General features: G+C 44.6%; 1 protein-coding gene across 12 annotated transcripts in view; it reads right to left on the bottom strand.

Annotated features, from left to right (window-relative positions):
* The window catches only part of Shroom3 (shroom family member 3), a 338,993-nt gene that overhangs the window by 33,126 nt on the left and 278,567 nt on the right, over nt 1–27,300 (bottom strand). For all 12 annotated transcript variants that reach the window (XM_021261005.2, XM_021261007.2, XM_021261014.2 and 9 more), the window contains 2 exons: nt 17,857–17,988; nt 7,413–10,281 (listed from right to left, as the gene is read on the bottom strand). In XM_021261005.2, the coding sequence (XP_021116664.2) occupies nt 7,413–10,281; nt 17,857–17,988 (3,001 nt within the window). The remainder of the gene's footprint in view (nt 1–7,412; nt 10,282–17,856; nt 17,989–27,300) is intronic.

Raw genomic sequence — 27,300 nt, 5'->3', positions numbered from 1 at the left:
ATCCATGATGAAGATGATTAATGTTGTCATTGATGGTAATATATTCATATATATTTATAATAGGACATGTAGAAAACAAAATTAAATCCATGTGTAATGTCTAAACTTAACTTTATTATTTTATTTCATCATTTACTCCATCCAAAAGGCCTACTGGTTTTCACCCTCTTTCTCTTTTTTGCCCTGAGTCAGTGGTGGAGGTATGAAAATGAGCAATGAAAAGAGTCAAAGGTGGTCATGGACAGAGAAGAAAACGACTGAATATGATTAATAATGGCAGCTGCCCTTTACTGGTTATTAACTGTGCACCAGACACTCTGCTAAGTACACAAAAAGTATGTGCCTGGAATATCAGATACTTGATATTTCTTTTGTAATTTACTCTTTATAACAATGTAATTGCAACCCAGAGACACATCTAGCCCACAGAAAATAAGTTGGGATTCAAGCCAAGATCTCTTCAAAGCCCAAGATCTTTCCATGGAATGTCAACAGATTAAATGGTAGCTGGGATGGATGCAACCAGACTTGAATACTTTGAAAAAATGAATTCCAAGTGTTCTGATTTGCTCAAATATCACTGTAAGGAAAGGGAGTTGCTGGGGATTTAGCTCAGTGGTTCCACTACCTGCCTCAAAAGCACAAGGTCCAGAGTTCGATTCCCGGTACCAAAAAAAAAAAAAAAGTAGTAGTAGAAATAGGAATTCCTGTGCTCAGAAACCCTATGTTCCTCCCCACACCATTCTTCCATGATATGAATGTGCTCCTAAGTCAGTAAGGTTTAAATATGTTTTCCCATTCTATTAATCCTTTGCATTTCACCATGAGAATGAATCTAACATCTGTGTTCATATGATTTGGCCCTTGGAATGTCAAGCTTAAATTGATATTTATGTGAGTATGTATAAAGTAAAAGAAGTAAAACTCAGTAACAGGCTATTGAGAAAAAATTTAAAATTTCTCATCAATCAAAATACCATTTGGACAGAAGAAAAATGCCTCCTCAACCTACCAGAACCAAGGAAGGTAAATTCCTACTGGATTTTCTTACTTTGATTTGGACATATATATTCAGTGTCAAAGACTTAATTTTCTATAAACTGGTAAGAAACATAAACAGTATTTTAGGGCAATATAGGATAAAGTGGTTATGGGAGAAATACCTTATTGGTACAACAAGTTATACCAACTTGTTATTCATCTAATTTACTTTTGTTAAGTTTCTCAAACTGACTTAAAAATTCACAAGTTCTTAGCATACTGGACTATAAACCTAAAGTCTCAATTTTCACTCTTTTTAGGAGTTCTTAGTTAAGAATACCTGGGGATTTATCTCAGTGGTGCCACACTTGCCGGGCAAGTGCAAGGTCCTGAGTTCAATTCCTGATACCCCCCCAAAAAAGGTAAAAAGAATATTCTATTATCTTTGTGACTGATGAAATATGAAGATAATAATATTCATCTACTTTAGGGTTATTAGTTACAAAAATAAAAGGTAAAAATAATTAAAAGTCCATATAAAAAATCTTGTTATTTAAACATAAATTGTAGTAATAAATGTTAAAATGAAATCAATTTATTGGCTGATATTTTCAGATAGAAGGTGTTTAACTCTTGCCTCCTTCTCCCTACGCTTCTTTTTATTCAAGAAGAGGGCATGGCATAAAGCAGCGATGGTGAACCTTTTAGAGCTTCCAATGATACAAACAGCCTGCTGCAGCATGCATGCTGTAGGTTCACCACTACTGGTACAGAGGCTTAAAAGACTGGAGTCAGGCAGTATGGGGTCAAAACATCACTCCCTATAACCCTGGTGAAATCCTATACCCTCTCTCAGCCTCAGCTACCTTTTCTGTAGCATACAGAAACCAGTACAATGATTAGCACATAGTAAAAATTTGATCACTGTTAGCTTTCCATAACTTCACTTTTTTTTTTTTTTTTTGGTACCAGGGATCAAACTTGGGACCTTCCACTTGCGAGGCAGGCACCAGTACCACTGAGCTAAATCCCCAACCCATAACTTCACATTTTGCAGAAAGTCGATTCTGTTAATTATGCCTAAACTCAAATGGGTACTTACTCAGAGGTGCCTTTTTTAGTAGCTGCATCCCTCAGAATCAAGCCTGCATCCAACACTGTGGTGCCATGCACTCAGCAAATGTCTCAGCAACTAAATAATGCTTGTCACACCATCTCAAGCTGAATGTGAAGGTCCCCAAAATACAGTGAGAACTGGAGAAGGTTCTAACTCAGCATCTGGAAACCAATATCACCAGGAGTCTTATTTCTCCAGAGTTTCCTTTTATAGTCTCTGGTATATTTTAATCTATGCAAGGAAGAGGCATCAATTTGTCTCTGAAGCAGAATAAGTTTGGATATTTTTCTGCAACTTTGCAGGGCCTACCCACTTCAAAGGGTTTTCCAAGTTCTCACAAAAAGTAAGTGGGAACAGCCAAGAGTCTGATGTGCACTTGAGCTCCTTTGCTACTATCTATTCTGCAACTACATCTTTCAAAGGAAGAGAAATGAAAGGAGAAAGAACAGGCGGCTGCAAGTGTCAAGAAGGTCCCACACTGACTCGGGAGAATCCCCATGTGCCAAATATCTGAGGTCTCAGGCATTATTTCAGGCCCAAGAGTGGTCATTTGCTATACATAGAAGAAATGATTTCCCAGATGACCTTACACTTGGAGAAATTGTGAAAAGGAGCTATGTCCTTGTCAATAGCTCATACAGGCAGAGTGTATGCTTAGTTTGCACAAGTCCTTGGGTTCAACTCCCAACGTGAAACCAAACCAAACCAAAACACTAAAAACCAAAAAAACCCCCAAAACACCACTAATAAAATTCTGCTCTATTAGCATAGATTGGCAAGAGCAAATAGTGTGCTGGGGACATCATAAACTAAGGCAGCATTAGAAACAGACTCCATACTTTGGTTTTTTCCTCAGGCATGTAGTCTCTTCAAGGTCATTCAACCTTTAGGAGTTAGGATGAAAAAAATTCTTTATTAAGAAATGTTCACAAAAGCATAATGATAATAGTAGAGTTCTTGTAATTTAAAAAATTAAAAATCAAAATATCTTGAAATAAGAGCCAAAATTGCCACATGGTGAATTTAGTTTTGTTTGAAATTAGTCATTTTTTGTTTTGTTTTTTACTATTTTAACCACAAATAAGGCAGATGATACAGAGAATACAAAGCACAAACTTTGTAATAGGCCATTTCTCTAGTCAGCCAGGGCTAGTTGCTAGATGGGAGAAGAAATCTCAAGAATTTTTCAAAATGTACTGCACTAAGCAGCACAAAAGAAGTATTTCGTTTTGAAATATCTCCCTCTTGGTCTCATTTTCCCAAGACTACTACCCAAACATGGTACTCCCTTCATTAAAAGAGTACCTAAATATTGTTCTGTGTTCAGGTATCTTCTGAAAAGTTTTTCAAATAATATACTTAATTGGAATTTGCGTGCATCTCTTCACTACAACACCCATGTTTTAAAACTATTTCCCAACTGACCAGCCTCATGAAATATTTAGAGAGAAAGGCAAGATAACATGTACAGCTGTCCAGCCAATTCCCCAAGATAGAATAATGACATCTAAGGGTGGCGAGTTGGTTTTCCCCTAGGTCTTTCTGTAGAACACCAGGAAAGATAAAGTTTGGATTGCTATGCAATAAACTACTGAAGTCCATCAAACTAGCTAAAACTCCCTGCTACACATATGAATTTTAGATGGGTTTTAATAGTGTAATTAGCACTTTTTCATTCTGAAGGGTGGAAAACAGCTACTGAAGATTATGGAATTGTCTCTACCGATTTTCTGTTGTATGGGTTTATCCCAGGGAGAGTTTTCTGGACAATTCTGAGCAGAAAATATCCAGGAAGTACAGCATTTTCTCAAAGAAGGTTGCATGTGTGTCTGTGTGTGTTTCAGAAGCACTGAAGCAAATCTCCCAGCTAGTTAACTACTGATTCTTTCTCTCAAGTGGTTTCCTCCCCTTAATGCTTTCTCCTCAATGCACCCCAATCTCTTCACAGCATCCTGCCACCCTTTATAGCCTGGTTTAAATCCTGTCTACTCAATGACTCACTTTTCCTCCTTAGCATATTATTCACCACTATTTCCACAGCATTCACCATCCATATTAAAGTTTCTTACACATAAATTCATAGTCCTTGCTCAGTTGTGAACTTTAAGAAAACACGGGCTTTGGGGCCGGGGATTTAGCTCAGTGGTTGCGCAAGCGCAAGGACCAGAGTTCGATCCCCGGTACCAAAAAAAGAGAAAAGGAAAAGAAAAGAAGAGAAAAGAAAGAAAACATGGGCCTTTCCTTCTTCTTTCCTTTAGTCCTGCAACTCTGTATTATTTTAGACAACATATGCTCTACAAATGCTCACAGAATGGTAGACTTTTCTACAGTGGAAATGAGGTGAACCAGAGAAGGGGCAATAGAGGGGCTCTTTCTCCCCAAGCTAACACACACGAGAACTAACATCTTAGGTGGGAAGGGGATGGTGAGGTAGACCAATGAGCTCCAGCAGAAGGGCAAAGCTAAGAATTACTTATGGAAAGTAACAGACTCCTACGAATCAGAAGCTCAGGCTCTGGTCCTACCCTTGCTTGAAATTTCCAGAAGAAAGCACTTTATACTTGTTGCATAGTTTAGAGCCTTTAGGAAATCCTTTCTAGATTTTCAAAGTCCAATTTTCCTACCTCAGCAAGTAGGAGTCAGAGAGACATGGGTTTAATATGGACAATATAATATACTCCACCACATAGGATGGCTGTGAGGATTAATTAAATGAAATAATAAATGTAAAGCATAATTAGCCAAGGGGCAGGTACATACTTGGGTGAGGGCTAAGAACTCAACACCAATAACTATCAATTCCAGCTATTTTGTACATGCAAAAGGAACACAAATGGGGTAAAGTTAAAATATTGAAACTACAAGAGGATGAAAGAAAATGGAAAGATATCTCCTGTTCCTGGGTAGGAAGAACCAATATAGTAAGGGAAAGGAAAAAATATGAGAAGAGGAAAAAAAATGGAAACAAGGTCTTTGCAAATAGGGAAGGGTGGAGGGGGTGAAGGGAGGGCAAGGGAAGGGGAAAAAAAATAAGAACCAAGAGACTCATGTAATGGTACAAGATCCCAATGATGAATGTAACTGTATTTTATACCTAAAATGTACCAATAAAGTTAATTGGGGGGGGGGGAGAACCAATATAGTGAAAATGGCCATATTTCAAAACTGCTACACAGATTCAATGCAATCCCTACTGAAATCCCAGCAGCATATTTCACAGAACTAGAGAAAACAATCCAAAAGTTCATCTGGAACCAGAAGAGACCTAAAATAGCAAAAACAATTCTAGGCAACAGAGTCATGGTAGGGGGTATCACAATTCCCAACTTGAAACTGTACTACAAAACAACTGTGATAAAAACAGCATGGTACTGGCAAAGAAACAGACCCAAGGATCAGTGGAATAGATTAGAAGATGCAGAAACAACTCCAGACATACTCAGCTACCTCATCTTTGACAAAGGAGCCAACCATCCTCACTGGAGGAAAGATAGCCTCTTTAATAAATGGTGTTGGAAAAACTGGATTTCAACCTGCTAAAGATTAAAACTAGATCCATACCTATCACCATGCACTAAACTAAGATCAAAGTGGATTAAAGATCTAAATATTAAGACAGAAACACTAAACTTGCTGGAAGGTAAGTTAGGTAGAACTCTTGAAGACATTGGCAAAGAAAAGACTTTATGAACAAAACCTCAGTAGCACAGGAACTAGCACAAAGAATCAACAACTGGGATCTCATCTTTATTAAAAAGCTTCTGCACTGCAAGAGAAACCACCAAAAGAGCTAAGAGACAGCCTACAATGTGGGAAAAAATCTTTAGCAGCTGTACCTCAGACAAAGGTCTACTTTCTCAGACAAAGAAGTAAAAGCAGCAAAAAAAATATGAAAAAATGTTCAACATCACTGGTCATTCGAGAGATGCAGATGAAAACAACACTGAGATTCCACCTCACCCCAGAAAGAATGGCTGCTATCAAGAAATCAACCAATAACAAATGCTGGCGGGGGTGTGGGGAGAAAGGAACCCTTCTCCATTGTTGATGGGAGTGCAGACTGGTGCAACCACTGTGGAAATCAGTATGGAGATACCTCAAAGAACTAGGGCTGGAGGTCCCATTTGACCCAGCTATTCCCCTACTGGAAATCTTCCCCAAAGAATTAAAAGAATCATACCACAGAAATACATGTACACCCATGTTTATAGTGGCACAGTTTGTAATAGCTAAAGCTTGGAAACAGCCCGAGTGCCCATCAACTGGAGACTGGATAAAGAAGATGTGGTTTTTCTATAAAATAGAGTACTACTACTCAGCCATAAAGAATGAGAAACTAGAGACACTTATAGCTAAGTGGATGCACATTGAGGCCATACTCTTCAGTGAAATAAATAGGACACACATATAAATACTGAAGTTTCTCTGGTGTGAAAAACTGGAAGCGTAAATAAGAATCAAAATGTATAATTGATATTGTGAAATAGGAAGAAAATGTTTAAAGGAATAGGGGAAGTGGGAGGGGAAGGGGAAAGGAAAGAAGGGAAAAGAAAAAATATGAGAAAAGGAAAAACATGGAAACAAAGTCTTTGTAAATAGGGAAGGGTGGAGGGGGTGAAGGGAAGGCAGGAGAATGGGGAAAAAATAAGAACCAAGATACATCATGTAAAGGTACAAGATCCCAATGATGAATGTAGCTGTATTGTATACCTAAAATGTACCAATAAAAAATCTTCAAACTACAAAGACACAATGTCTATTCATGGGGAGGGGCATGGGTACTTGTGTGTGTGTGTGTGTGTGTGTGTGTAATCCCTTTTTCTAACAGCACATTCTTGTACCCAGGGGTAGATAACTTCCTAAAATAAGGTACACATGTGCACCATATACACAGACACACAAAAAGCGGTATATCTCTATAACAACATAGACATATATAGACTAAGAAAAAAATCATCTCATGTAAACAAATGTTTTAACTTTCTGCATTTAAAGGAAGCCTGAACGAGGTTGTGTGGGGGCGTGGGGTAGGTCATTAACTCAGCCCCTTAGCTAGAGTTCTTGCCTTAGGGGTGGTCCTTCAACTTGCTGCCCTCCAACATATTTGAATAGGTTAACCTATTTAAATAGTTAAAATGATGTACAGAGAAAAAAGTAGTATTTTGATGTTCTCGAATCTTCATCATGTTATTATGGAGTAAAGTATTGCAATATAATTGTACTTTTGGCCAATGATGCAACCCAAACAATGTGCCCCCCCCCCCCCCCCGCGCACGGCCACTGCCTTAATGCTGCCAGGGCCAAAGGGACTTACCTGGTGCCTCTTGTCTGCGGTGGGTGAGGACCTGGACCTCACGTGGACAGGTACCGCCTGGACTTCCGAGCGCTCCAGTAGGTCCTCGGCTGATGCAGACTTTGTTGTTGCGGCCCCCCGGGAGGGTGGCCCTCCGAGGGTGTGGTCCCCATTTAGGGTATTTCTTGGCCCACTGAACGCTGCAGCTGAACCGAGCAGCACCCTTGGGGCCCAGGGAGCCTGAAGATCCGTTCGCAGGCGCCCACATGCGAAGGAGCTGCTGCGATCTCGGGGAGCCCCCATGGGGGGCTCTGCTGGGCCGCTGCCAGCAGGGGCCCCCGGGCGCAGATGGGTCTTGCGCCACACATAGTCAGCCAGGGCACTCTGCTGCAGCCTTTTCAACTCCAGGCCAGAAGGGCCGCGCACAGGGCGCGCTCCGGCCTCACCTGCCATGACACCCACCTCATGCATGCGCCCTGGCTCTGAGTAGGAGCGCGCCTTCTGCTCGGGCGCTAGGCGGCGGCGTGGGCCTCGGCGGGCAGCGGGCGTGGGCCTGGCCAGGACGCCCTCGGTGGGCACGATCTCGGCTGGGACACACTCTGCCGGGCCCGCGACACCCTTGGCTGGGCCCGCGCTCCGCCGCTCCCGGGGGCTGTGTGGGGACGCCCAGGCCCCCGCACCCCGCAGCCCCTCGTGAGCCGATGCAGGCCTCCTGGGCGCAGGTGTGCTGGGCCCCAGGTCGCGGCGGCGGAAGGAGGTGGCACCCAGCACGCGGGACTGCGCGTCTTTGAGGCTGTCCCTGTAAGCGCGGCTGCAGGGGGGCTCAGGTGTGCCAGAGCCCAGCAGCTGTAGGGCGCTCTGGCTGCGAGGCAGGCGGGCGTCCCTCCGTGGGGCCATGGGCTCGATGGGCCCTCTCCGCCATGAGGCACTGGGCTGCCGGGCCGCCGCCTCACACTCAGGATCCCTGTCATCGCCCTCGCCATCACCGCGGGGCTCAGGGAAGTGGACACTAGGCTTAGCTTCAGTCTCTTGGAAGTCATTCCCCGGAGCACCTGAAGTCGGGGCCTTTCCAGTGGGCCTATAGTGATAGCCAAGAGCAGGGCCTCCTGCACTCGGGGGTCTGTGACCCCCGCGCTCTCGCTGCTCGATCCTGGAAACCTTCTCCAGCACTGAGGAGCGGGACTGCCCATATGGAAAGGCCTGCAGGGCAGAGGCGCTGCCCGAACTCAGTCTCCTCACGGCCGGCCCAGAGGTCTGCACTGGGCTGGGCAGCTCTTCACACCTGAGTTCTGAGCTATGCACAGAGGTCATGGCGCTGGCTCTCCCATCAGGCCGTGTGTAGGAAACTGGCCTGTCCGAATGGCCCCTGTGGTCACCTTTCCTCTCTGGACCTTCTACCTTGGTGTTGATTACACAGGTGGGCCTACCACTGGGGGAACCCACCTGGGCTCCCCCTCCTAGCTCCAGGCTACTTTGCCTTCTAAAGCTCTCTGGAATGTTCTGAAGAGATGAGAAGGCTGACCTGGTCCTGCCAAAGTTGCCTTCTTTCTCCAGCTTTTGCCAGAGGTTGGCATTGTGGTCTTCCTGGAAATCACAGTCCCAGGGCTCCAAAGGCCGGGAAGGTCTCTTGTCTTCACCTACCTGCCAGGCCTGAGCCTGAGAGGATTTGAGGCCATGGTGATTAGCACACAGTTTGTTGCTAGGAGCACTCTTCTTGTCACTGGGATGTGGGCTGCTGCCTTGGGGAAGTGTGAGATGGTTGTTCTGGGAGGAATCCTCATTTTCAGGCACTGAAGAAAAATGGACTTTGTAAGGGACATACTTGGCTGTAGTTTCTGGTTTCCTGTCCACTGGGGACTGTGAGTCGTGTTCTAGGGGCTGGTAGAAGGCAAATCCAGGCCTACTAGCTCCGTTCTGGTTCCCATTTTCATCAAAGGCAGCCATCCTGCTGCAGACTTCCTGTGGGGCTGTGTATCCACTCTCCTTGGCCAGTGCAGGATAAAGTGTTCCATTACTGTTTACAGAAGGCTGGGGCACCTGGGCAAAGTGTGGCTCCAGGGAAGGTACAGGGTAGATCCCAGTGGGCAGCAGAGGTTGGCCAGGCTGGGCCTTCTGGGAATAGTTATGCTTGGGCTTCACTGGGGGGCTGTTCTCCGGACTCCTCTCCAGTACAGTGTGCAACTGTTCCTCTATAAAGGGAGCCTTCAGGGAGCCTGAAGAGTGTGCTACAGGACGGCAGAATCGTTTCTGATCAAGGGTTGACCAGGAGCTGGGCCGATCTCGGTGGCGAAAGGCTGCATAACTGTCGCTCCGAGCTGGGGGCAGGGGCGCACCGACTCTATGTGGCAAGTTGTCTGTGGCAGTCTCCAAGGAACTGGGACACTGCTGGCTCCAGGACGAGGACGGGGCTCCTTTGTCCCGAGGGATGTTCTGCCACTTATCATAGGCCTGGCCATCTGCTGAGGCTTGGGACTCCCTACCCTGGAGCAGTGCAGCTGAAGAGTTCACCTCATACTCAGCTGAGACTCCCCTCCGGGGATCATAGACTGTCTTGACATAGCGAATATCTGCTTGCCTCATCCCTTCCAGGAGGCCACCTCGGGCAGTGATAGTGTCCATGGATCCTGAGCGCTCTCGGCCAGAGATGCCAGGGGGTGGGTATTCCAAGATGCTAGAACTGGTGGAAAAGGAGCTATATGCCGAGTCCCTCTTGTTGTGGAGGTGGCTGAGCTGGTCAATGCTGCTGGTGGACTTGGCAGGGGAGAGAAGACGGCAGGGTGGGTAACCCCCACTGGGCTCCAAGCTCTCCATGCTCCCCTGGGAGCTGCACCTGTCAGGACTCCTCCTCAGATATGCATGGTCGTAACTGGAGAAGTCACTTGTAGAGGAGCTGGAAGATAGGGCATGGAAGCAGTCAGCACCACTAAGTAGTTATCATTCAGCAGGCTTACAGGCACAGACCAGTTTATAAATGTACTCTTGTGCAAGATGTTTGGTTTTTGGAAAGGTGGGTAAAAAGGGCTATATTTGGGCTTTGCTCAGCTCCTATAAGGGACTAACTGCCCAGGGCTGTTGCTGATGGGGCTCTAATTAATCACTCAAACTTGCTAGGAGAAGAACAGGGCCTGCAGAGGAAGTCACAGCCTTTGAACACAGATAGCACACTGATGTGATTTGCTGTGCTGGAAATGACATTATGGAAATTCCAAGAAATGAGAGAGGTAGGAAATGAAAAAAGAGAAAAAGAGGAGAAAGGATGATAAAGACTGAAATTTTGTGCCTATTGTTTTCTGTCTGTGGGAAGAAAAAGAGAAGTTTAGTGAAAGAATAGGCACATGAAGGGATGAGGGAGACTTATGTACACAAGTATATGTTTTCAGTTAGGATTTTTTTCCCTTTTTTTGGTACTGGGGATCAAACTCTGGACCTTGCACTTGTGAAGCAGGTGGTGGAACCACTGAGCTAAATTCCTGGCCCCAGGATCTTTCCTTTTTAAGGAACTGAAAGCTACACACAAAGCTGGATGACATGGGCCAGGGATTTAGCTCAGTGGTTCCGCATCCTGCCTCGAAAGTGCAAGGTCCCGAGTTCAATCCCGGGTACCAAAAAAAAAAAAAAGGCTAGATGACAGAAATAAAGAAGGAAATTAGTCAGAAAAAGCTGAAGGAAATAAGAAAGGGGAAGGAAACTTTAAAAGCAATCTTAATCACAGGAGGATCTTGGGTGCTGGGATTCCATCACTACGAATGACAATGTACATTTAGAAGGGTAAGACCTTCACATTTACAGGCTTCTCCAGGCAGTTTTCAGACTCCGGCTAGGGAAGAGAGGAAAAGACTCAATCTTGGCACTGCATACCTCAAAAAAGTTGCCTCAAAACAAAATTACTAAAGAACTCTTCAAACTCAATTAAGAAACTCCCAATTAAAAAAAAAATAGGCCAACAACTTTAACAGACACCTCCCCAAAGAAGAGATACAGATGCAACTAAGCATATAAAAAGATGCTCCACACTGGGTGTCACTAGGGAACAGCAATGTAAAACAATGGGCTACCACTCCACACCATTTAGGGTTAGGGTTAGAGTTAAATGTAAATTAGGGAATGTAAATATAAATTGAAGTTGTAAACGGCCCAAATCCAGAGCACTGACACCACCAGATTCTGGTGTCCACGTGGAGCAACAAGAAGTCTCATTCATTGCTGGTGGGAATACAAAATGAGAAAGCCACTTTGGAAGACAGTTTGGTGGTTTCTTATAAAACTAAACATATTCTTGCTGGGCATGATGGCACATGCCTAAAATCCCAGCATTTGGAAGGCTGAGGCAGGGTTATCTCTGTGAGTTTGAGCTGGGCTACACAGTGAGTTCAAGGCTGGCCTGAACTACATAGCAAGATCTTCTCTCAAAAAAAAAAAAGAAAAAAACCAACCAAAATTTTTTAAAACCCTGAAAGTATTGTTATATCCAGGAAGCACACTCTGCTATATTTTGGATGTGGTTTGTTCCCCAAGGGTTGACATGCTGAAAGTTTGTTCCCCAGGGTGGTGATAATGAAAGATGGGCGTGGTGACACATGCCTATAATCTCAGCACTCAGGAGAGAGGCTGAGGCAGGAGGATCTTAGAGAGTTTGAGGCCAACCTGTGCTGCATAGTTCAAGGCTAGCCTGAACTACAGAGTGAGACACTGTCTCAAAATAGAACAAAATAACAAAACAAAAATAAAGAGGTAGGGTCTAGTGGGAGGTTTTTAGACCATTGGAAGACAGTGAAATAAGTCTGGTGGAAGCTCTTAGAACAACTCACTCTTTTAAGAGCTCAATGTCTGAATTGCTCTCGGGCTTCCTATTTCAAGATGTGACCTCTTCCTTTGTCTTCTCTCTGTTGTCACACCATCCGCCATCAGGCTGTCACCAGAAGCTGAACCAATGAGCTGCCCAATCTTGAACTCCTAGCCTCCAAAACTATAAGCTGAATAAATCTCTTCCTTATAAAGTAACTTGTCTCAGGTATTCTGTTTTAGAAATGTCAAATTGATTTAGGCACACTCCTTGGTATTTACCCAAAAGACCTGTAAAACTTGTGTTCACATAAAAACCTGCCCATGAATGTTTGTAGCAGATTCACTGATATGTGCCAAAGCTGCTTGGAAGCAAACCAGGATGTTCTGGAGCAGGTGAGTAGATGAACTATTATCCATCCAGACAATGGAGCACAAAGAAATGAAATATCAATCCATGAAAAGACACGGAGGATACTTAAATTCTTATTACCAAGTGAAAGAAGGTAATCCAAATATGCTACATACCTACTATATGATTTCAAATACATGACACTATGGGAAAAGCAAAAATATGGAGACAGTACAAAGATCAGTAGTTTCTAGGGCTGGAGGGAAGGGGAAGATGAATAGATACATCATGGAGGATTTTTAGGGTAGAGAAACTACTCTGTCTTATAAAATAATGGCAGATATATGTCATTATAAATTTGTCTAAACCCACAGAATGCACAACATTAATAATGAACGCTAAGGTAAACTGTGGACTTTGGATGACAATGACGTGTCAACGTAGTTTCATGAATTGTAACAGACACAGCACTATGGAGAGCATGTTGATAATGCAAGAGACTACGCATATGTGAGGGCCAGGGGGTAGTTGGTGTACTTCTTCACCTTCATTCAATTTCACTATGAACCTAAAATTGTTCTAAAAACTAAACTCTATTAAGAAATATACCTGGGCTAGGAGTGCAGCTCAGTGGTAGAGGGTTTGCCTAGTATGTGTGAGGCCCTGGCTTCTCTAGCACCATAAAACAGAACAAAAACATACCTATTTATCTAGGGGAAGGCCACATTGGAAGGAATAAGTGGTTCAAAACTCAAATAGGAATCTCTGTATTTCAAACTATCCTTTAAAGAAAGCTAAATTACTATGAGTTCTTGCCTAAAACTTTCAATTTTTAAATGAATAGCTACTTAAGCATATTAAGATTCATGGAGCTGTTATTCTATTCCTAGATACAATGTGAGGAAATGTGATGTCTTATTGGTCAAGTGCACAATAATGTTTTATCATTTAAATGTCTCCAGAGAATAAATCTAAAGACTAAAAGGACTATATTCTGACTCAAAATATAATAGGTTGGGCATGGTGGCCCAAGCCTGTAATCTCAGCTACTCAGATGGCTGAGGCAGGAGGATTCCAAGCTCAGGGCCAGCCTGAACAATTTAGCAGTCATCAGAGTCACTTGGCAGCAAACAGGAATGATAGCCCTATCATAAACGTGTTAATCTTCCTCAGAAATGCTGAGGATTTCAGCAGTTTTTTACTGAAAGAATAATTAAAATCTAACTTGGGAACACACAAATCAAAGAGTTTAAACTCACAGTTGACTGTGAAATATTATTGAGTGAGGAAAGTGTCATCACTAACATAGCTGAAAATATAGATGGGGTCTAGAAATATGAAATCATACTAATGTGGGTTGGGGGTCCTTTCTGTAGCAAACCTCCAGGGGAGATCATCATGTGAAGCCCTTCTGAAGTGCTCTCCCTCCTGTCCCAGGAGCGGTCTGATCCCTTTGGAATTGCCATTCCTGAGCTCCCTGGGAATATGGGCTCTGATGTCACCCTCCAGGAACAATTTTTTCCGCTTCTGTCTGGAGATATTCATTTCAATTAACTTTGCCATTTCTGTTCCCAAGATGGCAATTTTAGGGTGAGAACAATTTGGAATGGTGTCCTGAATCTAGTCACAGTTCCAACCCATACAAAGGCAGTCTTCCCATCAGGAACACAGCCTGAGTGTGGCCTGGCTACTTTTCCAACCTCCTGGTCTGGTGCTCTGCTTCCTGCTCACTGCATATCAGCATAGCAATGGCCTGTGACTGACCCAAATCCCCCAGATAGGTGCCAGTCTTGGGGTCTCAAGCCTTTGTACCTGCTGTTCCCCCAAAGCAGGAATGCTCTCTTCCTGGTGCAGTGCCTTCCTGTACTCAAGTCTCTGCTTCCGAAAGGACTGCCTGGGACTAACTCAGTAGCATCTTGCACTCCTTATGCCACCACTCTCTTTATTTTCTTCATAGCACTTAGCTCTACTTGACTTTACAGCACATCGGTTTAGTTATATGAGAAAGACTTCAATTCTACTCAAAACATCTAAAGAACTGAAGCACAAAGAATAAAATATTAGTTCTGTGGCAGAAATATATTATTATATAACTATTTTATGTGTTTAAAGGTATGTTTATTTAAAACAGAGTAAAGAACAAATAACGAGTGTATGTAAGCATTTTCTAAAGTGTACTCACATATCGCCAATTTCTTAGATAATCAAACACGTTTGGAAGATACTAGCCTTAATAAACAATTTTATTTATTGCAAGACTTCTGAGTCTTCCACAAACTATTGTACATCTGATATTCTTTTCTTTTCTTCTTGAGATGAGGTCTTGCTAAATTACCAAGGTTGACCCTGAACTTTGGATCCTCCTGCCTCAGTCTCCTGAGCAGCTGGGATTATAGGCATGCCACGCTGCACCCGGCTCATCTGCTTTTCCAAAGGGAAACATACTAGACCAACGATGGTGAGCCTTTCAATAACAAACAGCCCACTGCAGCACTCGTGCCATAGGTTTGTTACCACTGTGCTAAGCACTGTTTCTAAACTTATTTGACCCTAGAAATGTTTTTTTCCATGGAGAAGCTAATGGATTATCACTCTATGGAATATACTCAGAGAAACAAGTTTGTACAATAGGGGGTATTTCATATCTTGTTTATTGTACTCCCTACACTTAGAAATCTCTGCGATGTAGTAATGGGTGCTCCCATTTGCCGAATGAATGCATCACTAAGTGCTGATACTTTACTATTTTGATACTGTTATTTCAGCCTCTTGTCAGAGGGATGGCCTACAAGACTTTTCAAGGTCTCTTAAGTATTTTAATAGCTTTAAAGCACTATGTGAGATTTCTGTAGAGCAATGAAAAGACAGAGACAACAGTCTGGCAGGAAGCAATGGAAATAAATTTCAGTGAAATTTCAAATCCAACCCAGCTCATACACACTTACAATCAGGTGTCCTGGGCTGGGAGTGTGGCTCAGTGTAAGAGCACTGTGTGTTCGAGGCCTGGGCTCCAGCCTTAAGGGACCCCCCTCACCCAAGATGAAAGAAGTAGATGACCTCAGCATCTCTGTCCGTCTCTCTTCCTGTTGCCTCACTCTTGACCCTCCCTATCCACCTTCCTCATACTGCTGCTTCTTCATGAGAAACATCCATAAACTTAGGCCTGAGGTTGGCTGTCAGAAGGAAACCCTAGATGCCCCTGTGCTCTCTCGCCACACACTTAGAGCCCGTCTCCAAATGCAAGGGCCCCATCAGACCCAGGAGCAGGGCCCAAGGTAGGAGGAGCCCTCTCCCCAGAGGCTGGCCTGAGGTTGGAATGAAAAGATGCCGGGGTGAGTGGATGGGGGGGGGGGTTGGGTTGGGGGAGGGCTACACATGCCTGCTGCATTCTGGGTAATCTGACTTTTCCTGTTCCTTTGTGTAGACACAGCAGGAGATAGATCAACCTGCCTACATCCTCTGGAGGCTGGGATGGGGAGGAAGAGGCGTTGCTTTCACAACACTGCACTTCTGAGGCCACCTCCACCATTCCCTGAGGCTTGCAGGAGTTCACCATGGTTACTATAAGCAGTAGTCTTATTTCTTCGGTAGGGGCCAGCACATTTTTTAGTCTCCAGAACAACTTCAGATTTAAGGCTTCCAAGAAGGTTAGGTATTAGAAAGCCCCAAAGGTTCCCACTGTTCAGGGCACTCTGTTAATACACTCCTGCATTTATAAGTGTGTGCTGATTTATGCCCCAAACTTCGAGTTCATTACCAATTTTCACCGTGCCTCTAAATCTTCAGCGTGATTATTATAATTAGCCATCATTTAGGGTTTACTATGTAACAGGAACTGCATGTTATTTTATTTAATCCTTACAATGATCAAGTGACATGGGTCTGATTTCATTTTACAGAAAAAGCAGCCAAGATCAAAGAGGTTAAGTGATCTGCAGTAGCTGGTGAAAAGAGTTAAACCCAGGCAAATTTAAAAGCCCAGGTACTTCCCGCTGTGCTGTTCTTCAAGCTCCTACTCCTCACCTTCTAAAGGCCCTCAGCCACCCCAGGCCTATGAAGCAAAGGTGTCGACCTTGGTAGGAAGGGCCTTAAGGAGGGGACCCACTCCCTGACAGCTGATGGCTCAGATGGACACAATAAATTCCTTCAGGGCAACTGAGCTACGGTAAGCAAAAAAGAGGATCTATAATAGGGAGGGGCACCCGGAATCATCTCTTACCCTAATATACCAGGAGAAGTCTGTCCTGCGTCCACCAGTGAGGAATCCAGGATTTGGCCCTTGATTGGACCAGGCATGAGCATAAGGGGCTGTGACTGGGTCTTGGAAGTAATCCTTCCCAGAGCTAGGTGAGCCCCCTCCCTACCACACACTCCGTACTTACATCTCATTTGAACATAAGGACCTGAAATGACCTTTATTCTCTTAACCTTCCCACGCCCCCACCATTTCCTCTCTAAGCTGTTCCCAAAAGTGATACACTGTAGAGTCGGATAGATGCCAGTTTGTGTCTGTAGTGGGTGCAGGGGGTCCTTAGTTTTGTCTTTAATATGTCAGAAGGGTTGGCTCCCTTTTCCCCAGTTCCTCTCAATTGTGTAAGGTTTGATTTCCATACTAAATCCCCTCTCTCCCACAACTCTCTTTCCTGACCAAACCCTGCCTGTCACACCAATGACTAAACAAGTGGAGGATGGATAACCTAGCAACCTAGCAACTACATGCAAAGGCTGTGGAACCCGGCTTGGATTTCTCATGACTTGGGCATTGATGGGTTGTTCTTAGAGAAGTGAATTTTTCCAAGCTTCAATTTTCTATTCCATAAAGTGACATGAACCACACTGTATCAGCTTCAAAGAAGTGAATACAAGATGACATGAGATCATGTATGCACTCAGCAGTCCTGCTTATCCCAGTTGTTGCTGTTGAGCTAAGATAAATTGCCTTGGAGTGGGGGAGAAGCAAGCAGAGTGTTCAAACGCACAAATAGAATCACTCAAATAAAAAGAAGACAATTTTGACTAAAGCCGATAGGACACATAAGCACTGAGAAAGAATCTGTCGATTTTTCTAATATAGTATTGTAGTGGGTAATTGAGAAATATCTGATGAGCTCTATAGCTATGTCAAGTGACCAGTCAGTGCTCCAAGTATTTCCACCTCCCTTCAAGGTGATCTAGCATAATGACTCATTCACAACAGCAGGTGTTTTAGGAGGAGGAAGAGGAGAATCAAGGGGGAGACGTAATGCTCAGAGTGAGGGTGAGAAGAAAATGTTCTTTTCTAGGCATATGATGTCTGCAAGAAACCCCTTGGTCTCAGCGGCAGCCACTTACCTGGAATGGTAGCTTTGGTGCCAGGGGGGGCCCACTGTGCCCTGAGATATCCGCATCATGCTGACTTCGGACTGGTGCTCCTCAAATCTGGCTGTGTGCCACGAATGAGGGCGGCTTGTGGATTCACTATGCCTGGGAAGACACAGGAGAGGGACCCCAAATATCAGCAGCCTTCTCAGCTGTCTCCTCACTGAAGGGGCTTGGGGACCTAGAAGCAGAGACTGCTATCTCTTCAGAGACAGAAAAGTAACCTAGTAAGTACTGCAAAGAAGACTATGTACTGTATATTTCTCTTCTAATCATTGCTATTCTCTGCTTAATTTTTTAATTTCACTTCTGATATTGGTATAATCTCAGATTACATAAAAATGTTACAAAATTAGCATAAAGAGTTCCCACATTAACCCAGACGTCCTACATATTAACATTTTATGCTGTATGAATGAAAAGCACATGGAACTTCTTGGTCTTTCCAGGCGTTTTTTCATATGTAAAAAATGGGAGCACCAATCCCTTTCCCCAAGTGCCTTTAGAGATATGGTAAAAACCTCTCTGGGACTTTTGGAAGTTCCTCCGCCACACTCTGATGCTGGGTAACTGATAGTACGGTCTTACTTTCTTGGTAAGAACTCCATGAAAATTAGCGGCCAACCAGTGTGGACAATGCTCTAAGTCCCACAAGTACAGAGGACAAAGTGCTCTCCAAAACAGTTTCTCATTTTGCAAGTCAATGGCTTCAACTTTTGAACATCCTGCCCTTAACACACAAAGAACTGACCGTGCCACAGCGGGTGTGAGTGTCCTTCAGCCTGCAGTGCTGCAGGAGGAGCTTGGTAAGGAGGACCACACCTGTACAGAAAGGCAGTGCCAGGAGGGTGTTCTTATGCTGTATTTTTGGCCAAAGAGTGAAGTGATCTGTGAGGCACTTCATGCTGAAACACCTGAGCAGGAAGACTTCAGGGGAGATTTTCTGCAGCTTAGAAACACTTCTGGGGGATCCAGGAATCTACTTGGAGATGGGGAAAATAATAGCTGTAAATTACCCCAACTCATTGTACTTGGCCTTGAGGCTAAAAACCCACACACCTCTTTTCTGTAAAACACAAATTAGCTTCTGTAATACAAAGGAAAACTCACTCTCTTGATGCTAGTAAAATTTCATTTGTTAAGCAGATCAGAGTAATACTAGACCAGGTGCCAGGCGACTCAGGGTCTGGCCCTGACTTATTAACCTGCTGTGTGATCCTCTCTCTGTAAGTCACTAAGCCTCTGCTCATTGAAAAAGTGAAGAGATAAATCAGAGACTGAATTAGTTTCATTTTAATCTGAAACAACTTTTCTTGGTTTGTTTTTTGAGACAGGATCTTGCTATGTAGACTAGGGTGGCCTTAAACTTGCTATGTAGCCAAAGCTGGCCTCAGATTTTCTATACTCCTCAATTCTCCTGCCTCAGCCTCCGCCGTGCTGAGATTACAGTACAGGCATGCACCATCACACCTGGCTAATTTGAAATAACTTTTTTAAAGGTATAAAGAGAGACACTGAAGGGCTTCTCAAGACAGGTGATGATTTTTGAAATATACACACATTTTGACTCTTGAAGGATGATTATGGTTATAGGAAAATCAGTTTTGTACAAAGTAAGGGAAAGTGGTGCATATGACTTTAGCAGTCATTCAGCAAACATGTTAGGCCAAGGAGAGCAGGAAACACTCAGATCTCTTTGAAGATAGAATAGCCTAGTGCAGGGGGTGGACATGGTCAGGGTAGGGTCCCCAGAGGGTCACGTGCTGAGGCTTAGTGTCTAGCACAGTGGAACAAGGTGGTGGAACATCTAAGACATGGGGCCTGGGGACGGTAGTTAGGTCACTCATTGAGGGCTGCAACTCAGCGGGATTAATGGAGTTCTCATGGGACCCTGGTCTGTTTCCACAATAAGGGGTTGTTATAAAACGGTACACCTGACCCCTGACGCTCTGGCTCCTGCCTCACCCTGTGGTCTCTTCTACACTTACCCTGACCACAGTGACAACACACACCCTGAGGCCCTCATCAAAGGCCAAACCAAGGGCTTTCAGCTGCCAAAACCATGAGCTAAATAAACCTCTTGGGCTCAAGTGATAATCCTGCCATAGCCTCCTGAGTAACTAGAAATATAGGCATATGCTGCCATGCCTGGATGTAAATCTCTTTTCTGTATATATTATCCAGCCTCAGACATTTTATAGTAACAGAAAACAGGCTATTATAGCTGGCATGAGGCTGAAGGCATCTGCTCTGAGATACATAAATAAGGGTTCTAATTTAAGTTTTTAAACCAGATCCCATTGACTTTTAGCTTTTGAATTTTAGGTAAAATTCTTCATCACTCTGAATTGCCCCATCTGTAAAAAAACAAATTACAGCATTTTATTCAAGGGCTTTTGAGATTAAAAATCTACGTGGAACATAGTAAGAGCCCAAGAAACATCAAGTATCATTATTACCAGTCATTCATTTTTGATGAATTGATAGGCTGGGGAGACATGCTCGTCAGCTCTGTCTATCTGAAAGGATGGACAGAAGAGGGGAGAAAGAAGTTGAGGGTGAATGACAAAGGAGGGGAAGGGGCAGGAACTGTCGGTGGGGACAAGTCTCCCAGCTCTGAGCTCCCCAGGAAGGTATTGGGGGCCAATAATCAGAGAGGCTGGTCTCACCCTCCAGGACCTTGGCAGAGAGCTGCCAGGAAAGTGGCCTGAAACCAGCAGGATAAATACAGGCTATAAAGAAATAGAACTTGCCTAGTCCTTGCCCACCAGGAATCTACAAGAGACCAAAAGGAAGTGGCAGCACAGCCTGGGCCAGAGAGTTGAGGGCAGATGCAAAACCAAGAGATAACAGGAGCCAGTACATTCTCTGCCTGGCTTTCCCCCCATTCCTCTCTGTTTCTCATAGCACATCCCATACAGCCCCTACCTTTAGGGTTAGCACTGCCCAAAGTTCTTCTCTGGAGGGCACTATGGGGAGCCCAGGGCTGTGGCTTAGCATTGTAGCAGTTTGGCATTCTTGCACCTAGTTCCACTCTGACCCAGGACATCCAGCTCCCAGAAACCAGCTGCCACTTCTCCTCCAGCCCTCTGAAGGCTGCTCACCTCTCTTCAGCCTCAGCCCCTCCCTGACTCATCACTCCTGTTCACCACACAGTTCTATCCAGTGGTTAGAAATCTCTCCTCCTCATGCCTGCAGGCCTTTGGAGCTGGCCCAAATCACAGAGCCAGGAAACCTGGGAGCCAGGGCTGAAATCCAGTTATATAGGACTTCAAGCCACATGTGGTGGCGTAAGCCTGTGATCCCAGCACTCAGGAGGCTGAGGCAAGAAGACTGCCAAAAGTTAGTTCAAAGCCAGCCTGAGCTATATAGCAATATCTTAGCTCAATAAAACAAAACAAAACAACAAAACAAAACAGCAAAATGTGTCTTTTGCCTGAGACACCCAGTGGCATTTCACATACATATCATTTTGGACCCAAGTGGGCCCAAAATAATGAGAAAAGGCAAACTGTCTTCTTCCTACTCCATGTTCTGGCTACTTAAATGAAAGGGTAGGCAGGATTCCTCTCAGTAGCAAGATCTGAGGCCCAGGGCTAAGAGACTGGTTAGGGAAGCCAAGAGATGCTGGTGACACGTGAACTCGGTGTGGCAGCCCCTGTAACAGCTGAGGGCGGCTCTCATCCTCTACCTCTACTGGGGATGGAACCCAGGGCCATGCACATGCTAGGCAAGTGCTCTACCACTAAGCCACACCCCCCCTTGAGATAAGGTCTTGCTAAATTGCCCAGGCTGGCCTAGAATTTGCAATCCTCCTGCCGTCACCTTCCAAGTACCTGGGATTACAAGCACATGCCACCATGTCTGACTCTGAGGATGACTCCTTCATTGCCCAGATGTAACTTCCATGCCTAACCCAAAGATTGGTACTAGAATATTTTCCTGCCCAAAGGAAATAGGGGTGGTAAGTCCCACAGGTTCCCCAGGAAGATCTCTCCCGTGTCAAGGAGATGAGGCATGGAATGATGTTCGCCAGTCACATCAGAGGTTCCACAGAAACCCTCTGCATGAAACCCTAAGGGAGACAGAGGTGCCTGAAGGACAATACAGCTGTCCAGACCAAGCATCGGGTGGTACATGTTCCTGAGGGACTAGACACCAAGCCGAATCACACACTGAAGTGTAAAAGGAGGCTGTACACTGAACAATAACAACAAATGAAGCTGCCTCACCTACGTCCAGGAAAGAAACTTTCACTTTGTGGTTCGAAAATAATAGCAAGACTTTCTTTTAAATATAAATTTTCCAGATCTTTTCTTAAGTTTCCTTCCATTCATTCAGAGCAAATTTATAAAGACTTTCAATCTTGGAGATACTATACTAGCCCTGGGAATACAGAGAGGAGTGTCACTAAACCCAAATAATTCACAGTATAGGAGAGGCAGCCAAGCAAACAAAAGTCACAGGGTACAATGGGTTCTGCAACAGAAGTCTGTCCATGGAGCTCAGTGATGCCCTGCAACAGCAGATCAAGAAGGCTTTAGTTCTAATTAAACCATGAAAGATCCCTTCAGGCTGATCATGGGTTGAAACTCCCAAACCTGTGAACCAAATAAACCTTTCCTCTTTATAAGTTGACTATCTCAGTATATATTACAATAACGGAGGGCCAGGGATTTAGCTCAGTGGCACCACGCCTGCCTGGCAAGCACAAGGTCCCAAGTTTGATCCCCAGTACCAAAAAACAAACAAAACAATAATGGAAAGCTAATAGAAAACTGGTGCTGAGAAGTAGAATTGTGACTGTGACTATGCCTGAGACAACACAGAGAAGCCTTTGGAAATGGCTTATGGGAGAGATGTGAAGTGTGGAGTGTGGAGCAGTGGGTGGGAGAAAGCCTAGAATGCTGCAAGTAGGGCTGAACCGGCGATTGTTACCAGGGCTCAGAAGATAGAACACCGACAGAAAGGCAGAAGGTCAAGGAACCACTGGTGATGTCTCAGATGGGAAAGAGGGCTCGGGTGGAAACTGCACAGAGGTCACCGGTGTTACAGTACAGCATGGCAAGGAATTTTAATGCATTTTGTCTACACCCTGAGACTTTGGGGAGGCTGGGCTTAAAGGTAATGGACTAGCTTCTCTTGCCAGAGGAAATTTCAAGTTAGCAAATTACTCAGGTTGTGGCAAGGGTATTAATGGCTGCTTTTAGCTAAATTTACAGTGAGAATCAGGGGCAAAGAAGAACAGAGCAGAAAGATTTAGAAAAAGTTCAGTTGGGCAAGAAAAGGAGCGTGCATAGAGTTCCAGCCAAAGAAGGTACTGATGTGGTCGCTAGTGCTATTAAACAGAAGCCAAGCTGGGCATGGTGGCACACTCCTATAGTCCCAGCACTCAGGAGGCTGAGGCAGGAAGATTGCTGTGAGTTCAAGGCCAACCTGGGCTACATAGTAAGTTAAGACCAGCCTGAACTACATAAGCAAGACCCTGTCTCAAAAAACAAACAAACAAACAAACAAAAATCAAAACACAAAGGGCCAGGGATTTAGCTCAGTGGTTCTGTTACCTGCCTCACAAATGCAAGGTCCCAAGTTCGATCCCTGGTACCAAAAAAAAGCCATGCCAGGTGCAGCAGTAGCACTCACCTATAATCCCAGCACAAGGAAGGCTGAGATAGGAGGATCCCAAGTCTGGGGTTGTAACTCAGTGTTAGAGCATCTCTCTGTTTGATTCCCAGTACCACAAGAAAAAAGAAAAAGAAGTGCTTTGTATTGGGACCACAGAAGAGATGCTTGGAGGGAATGTCAGGCATCAACAAGCCATAGCCATCACAGCCTCAAAGGTTTGGAAATGCAAATCTGTTTCAAAGACTTTCCAGGGCAAGGTCTTTGGAGAAGGGCCCCCAAATTTTTAACTTGCCAGCACTGCTCAAGGGTCCAGGTCCAGAGTCCCCTTCCAGACTCCAGGCAAACTCGGAGCTGCTGTTCACCTAGCACTGCCCAAGCCAGTGATGCACTCGGAGGCTGCTGCACCCCAGCTCAAGAGGGGCCAGGCACAGCCTGCACTGGTGGTAGATTCTGGGGTTGTCCTCGGGACGCTGCTTTTACAGGCATGCAAGGATTGTCATAAGAGCTATGGGGGCAGGAAGCTTCCACTAAGATCTCAAAGGAAAGCCTGAAGGGACAGGTAGTGTGCGGCAGCCGCAGTCCCTGCCAACAGCCTGCCAGGGTGCTGCATGGGGCTGATGCTGCAACGGAGACCCAAGACAGGGATGCCAGGCGCATGGAACACTGGGGAAGGAAAGCTGCAGCAAGTGTGCACAACCTGCCCGAGAGAGGCAAGGTGGGCTGCGGACAGCAAGGCCAAAGGGGTGGACTGTCCAAGACCTTGGGAGCCCATATCCCACCACAGTGTCACCCAATGCTGGACATGGAAATTTAGGGTTCAGTGTTTTCCCTGCTGGGTTTTGGTCCAATCCTTCCTTTGTACTGAATGGAAATCTTTACACTGCGCTATTGTATCTTTGAAATATATGACACAGCTTTTTGATCTTTATAGCTAAGAGTTTGCCTGAAGTCTTGAAGGGGACTTTGGACTTGGACTTTTGAGCAATGCCAAAATAGTTAAGACTTCGGGGACTCTTGGAGATGGACTGCATGCATTTTGCATTGTGAGATGGACTTGGGCCACTGGGGTCAGGGGTGGAATGCTATGGTACGGCTCTTAAATGTCCCCCAAGGCCCATGTGTTAAAGGTTTGTTTCCAAGTGTGGCACTGCTATGAGGTGGTGGAAACTTTAAAAGGTGGGGCCTAGTGGAGTGTCTTTCAGTCATTAGGGGTGTGCCTAATGTGAGGGGGACATCAGGTCATTGGCCCTCTCCTCTTTGGCTCTTTTGCTCTCTGGCCCTGAGACAAGCAGTTCTGCCATTCACTGCTATCTTAAGGTGCTGTCTTGCCACAGGTCCAAAAGGAATGGGGCCAAACAATCACGACTGGAACTTCTGAAACTGTGAACCACAACAACCTTTTTCTTTCTGGAAGTTAATCATCTCAAGTATTTATCATAGTAATGGGACATAACCATTACTTACTGACACAACCATGAAAGATTTCTTCTGAAGACAGGGAGTGAAAAAAGGAAGGGATACATATCCAGGCAGAAGACACAGTGTGACAATGACATGGAAATAAGCAAGAACATGGTACAAATAAGGCAAATCAGCTAGAAAAGAGACAGCGATATAGAGAACAGCAGGAGGTGAGGGTAGAAAGGGAGAAGGGACTGGGTCATGCAGTGTTCACACCAAAAGGGCCTGGACAGTGTTTTGTGGCTCAAGAACCTTTACCAGGGACAGGCAGGCTCAAATCTGAGTTTTAGGAGGATGTTGCCAATAATGGAGAGAATAAATTTCAGACTGACAAGATTGGATCAGCCAGGGTAGGAGAGAACAAGGGCCTGACACTACAGCAATAGTGATGACTCTGAAGAGATAACAGACCATACAGCCACTGAGGGACAGAATTCTGAGCCTAGGGACCTCTTGGATGGAGGTGGCAGAGAAGAGAGTACAGCCAAGGAGCAAGGATGGCCTTTATGCTTCTTGTGTGGAGCAGAATGTAGTGTTGTGAACCTGTGTAAAGTGGGCAGGAGGGCAGAGAGGGAGGAGGAAGGAAATCATTCAGGGAAGTAAATAGCTCCCAATGGGGCATGTGAAAGGATGATATGCCTGTGGGATTTCCAGTGGAGATGCTGAGGGACCTGGAGAACTGAAGTCTGGGCTGCATCCAGAAAGTCAGGAGTTACAAAACACCTGGCCTTTCAGAGAAGTGAGTCACTCAGGAAGAACACATAAGAGACAAAGGAAGTAATTTAAGGATGGGTCTCTGAGAACTATCACAATTTAGGAGATAGGGTATCTGGGAAAAGCCCGAAGAAGAAAGTTCCAGGGAAGTATGAGGAAAAGCAGGAGAATATGCAAAGTTTCCCAGGGTGCCTGGGGTAAGCAAGGGGCAGGAGACTGCTAACTATTTCACTTGCTGCTGATACATTAGTATGACGAGGGTACACTCATGCCTGTTGAACTGGGCAGCTAATAAGTCTTTGCTAAGAAACAATGTGGGTAGAAGCCTGATCTGAGCTGACAGATGAAATGGAGACAGCAAGGGAAAAATCACCCTTTCAAAAACTTGGCTCTGGAGAGGAGAATGAGAGTGGCAGCCAGAGGGCTGGAGGAAGCCAGAGTGGAAAGTTTTGTCCTCGCGGGTTTTGTTTTAAACCATAAAATATCTGAGCAAGATTCTGAGACAGAGGTGCACACACGCCCAGCTGAAGATCTAGGACATGGAAGGATGGCATGCTGCAGGACACAAAGAAGGGACCAATGGGGTTCCAGGGCTCAGGTGGAGGGCATCACCCCATACAGGAGTAAAGCTAGTGCCTCTGAGAGAAGAGAGGAGGTGAGACACCGATGAAAAGGTGTGGTTGGGACAAAGCTGAAGGGCTCCACACTGATGTCCTCTATGCTCATTATGCAGCCTAACTTAGAATGGGGAAAGATGAGGGGGTCAGGGTTGCAGGGGCTTGGTAAATGAAGGCTAGAAGAGTTGAAACTGATTAGAAAGATTGAAAAGAATCAATGGCTAAGATATTGCTTCTGCCCTTAAGGGACTTGTATTCTAGAGGGGAGAAACTTGAATAATTCCTATTTTAAAGGTAAATAGGTGTTTTAGGAAAAGTACACCCAATACTTGCAATCTCAGGACAAGGGACCAACACAAGAGGTTTTTCCTTGGAGGATACCTGAGAGCTGACTGTTTACCCTGGGTGAGATATCAGGTTTTATGCAGGTCTAAGAAGAACAGGACAAAATCAAAAGCTCTTAGGGCTGGGGATTTAGCTCAGTGGTACTGAGCCTGTCTGCCTTGCAAGCGCAAGGTCCTGAGTTTGATCCCTGGTACCAAAAACAAAAACAAAACTCCTAAAATTATTTCTTTTGGACACAGAACATAGGTTGGAAGACCTCAGAGATCAATCTTTGCTGTATAATATTTTTCCATCCCGTACACATAAGAGTTAAGTGATGGAATAATAAAAAAGATGATCAACAATAGCCTAAGTCCTACCTTGCTGGTCAGAGTGTTAAACAATACAATGAACAGCAGTTTGGCAACATGTAGCAAAAAATTTTTTTAAAGTAATATATCAAAAAATCTAGGGCCGGTGATTTAGCTCAGTGGCACCATGCCTGCCTTGAAAGCAGAAGGTCCTCAGTTTGATCCCCAGTACCAGAAAAAAAAAAACTAAAACAACCTAAATGGCCATTAGTAGCTAACTAGTTAAGTCAGTGTGGTATATTCATACAACAGAACACCATATGGCTGTCAAAAAGTTATTATTCTATATATATTAAGATGGAGTA

The sequence above is a fragment of the Heterocephalus glaber genome, unplaced genomic scaffold, assembly GCF_053883595.1.
Source record: "Heterocephalus glaber isolate CG9 unplaced genomic scaffold, H.glaber_assembly_v1.0 deba00001454, whole genome shotgun sequence".
Taxonomy (NCBI): domain Eukaryota; kingdom Metazoa; phylum Chordata; class Mammalia; order Rodentia; family Bathyergidae; genus Heterocephalus; species Heterocephalus glaber.
The sequence above is the reverse complement of the archived record's forward strand: the minus strand, read 5'-3'. Positions and strand labels throughout refer to the sequence as shown.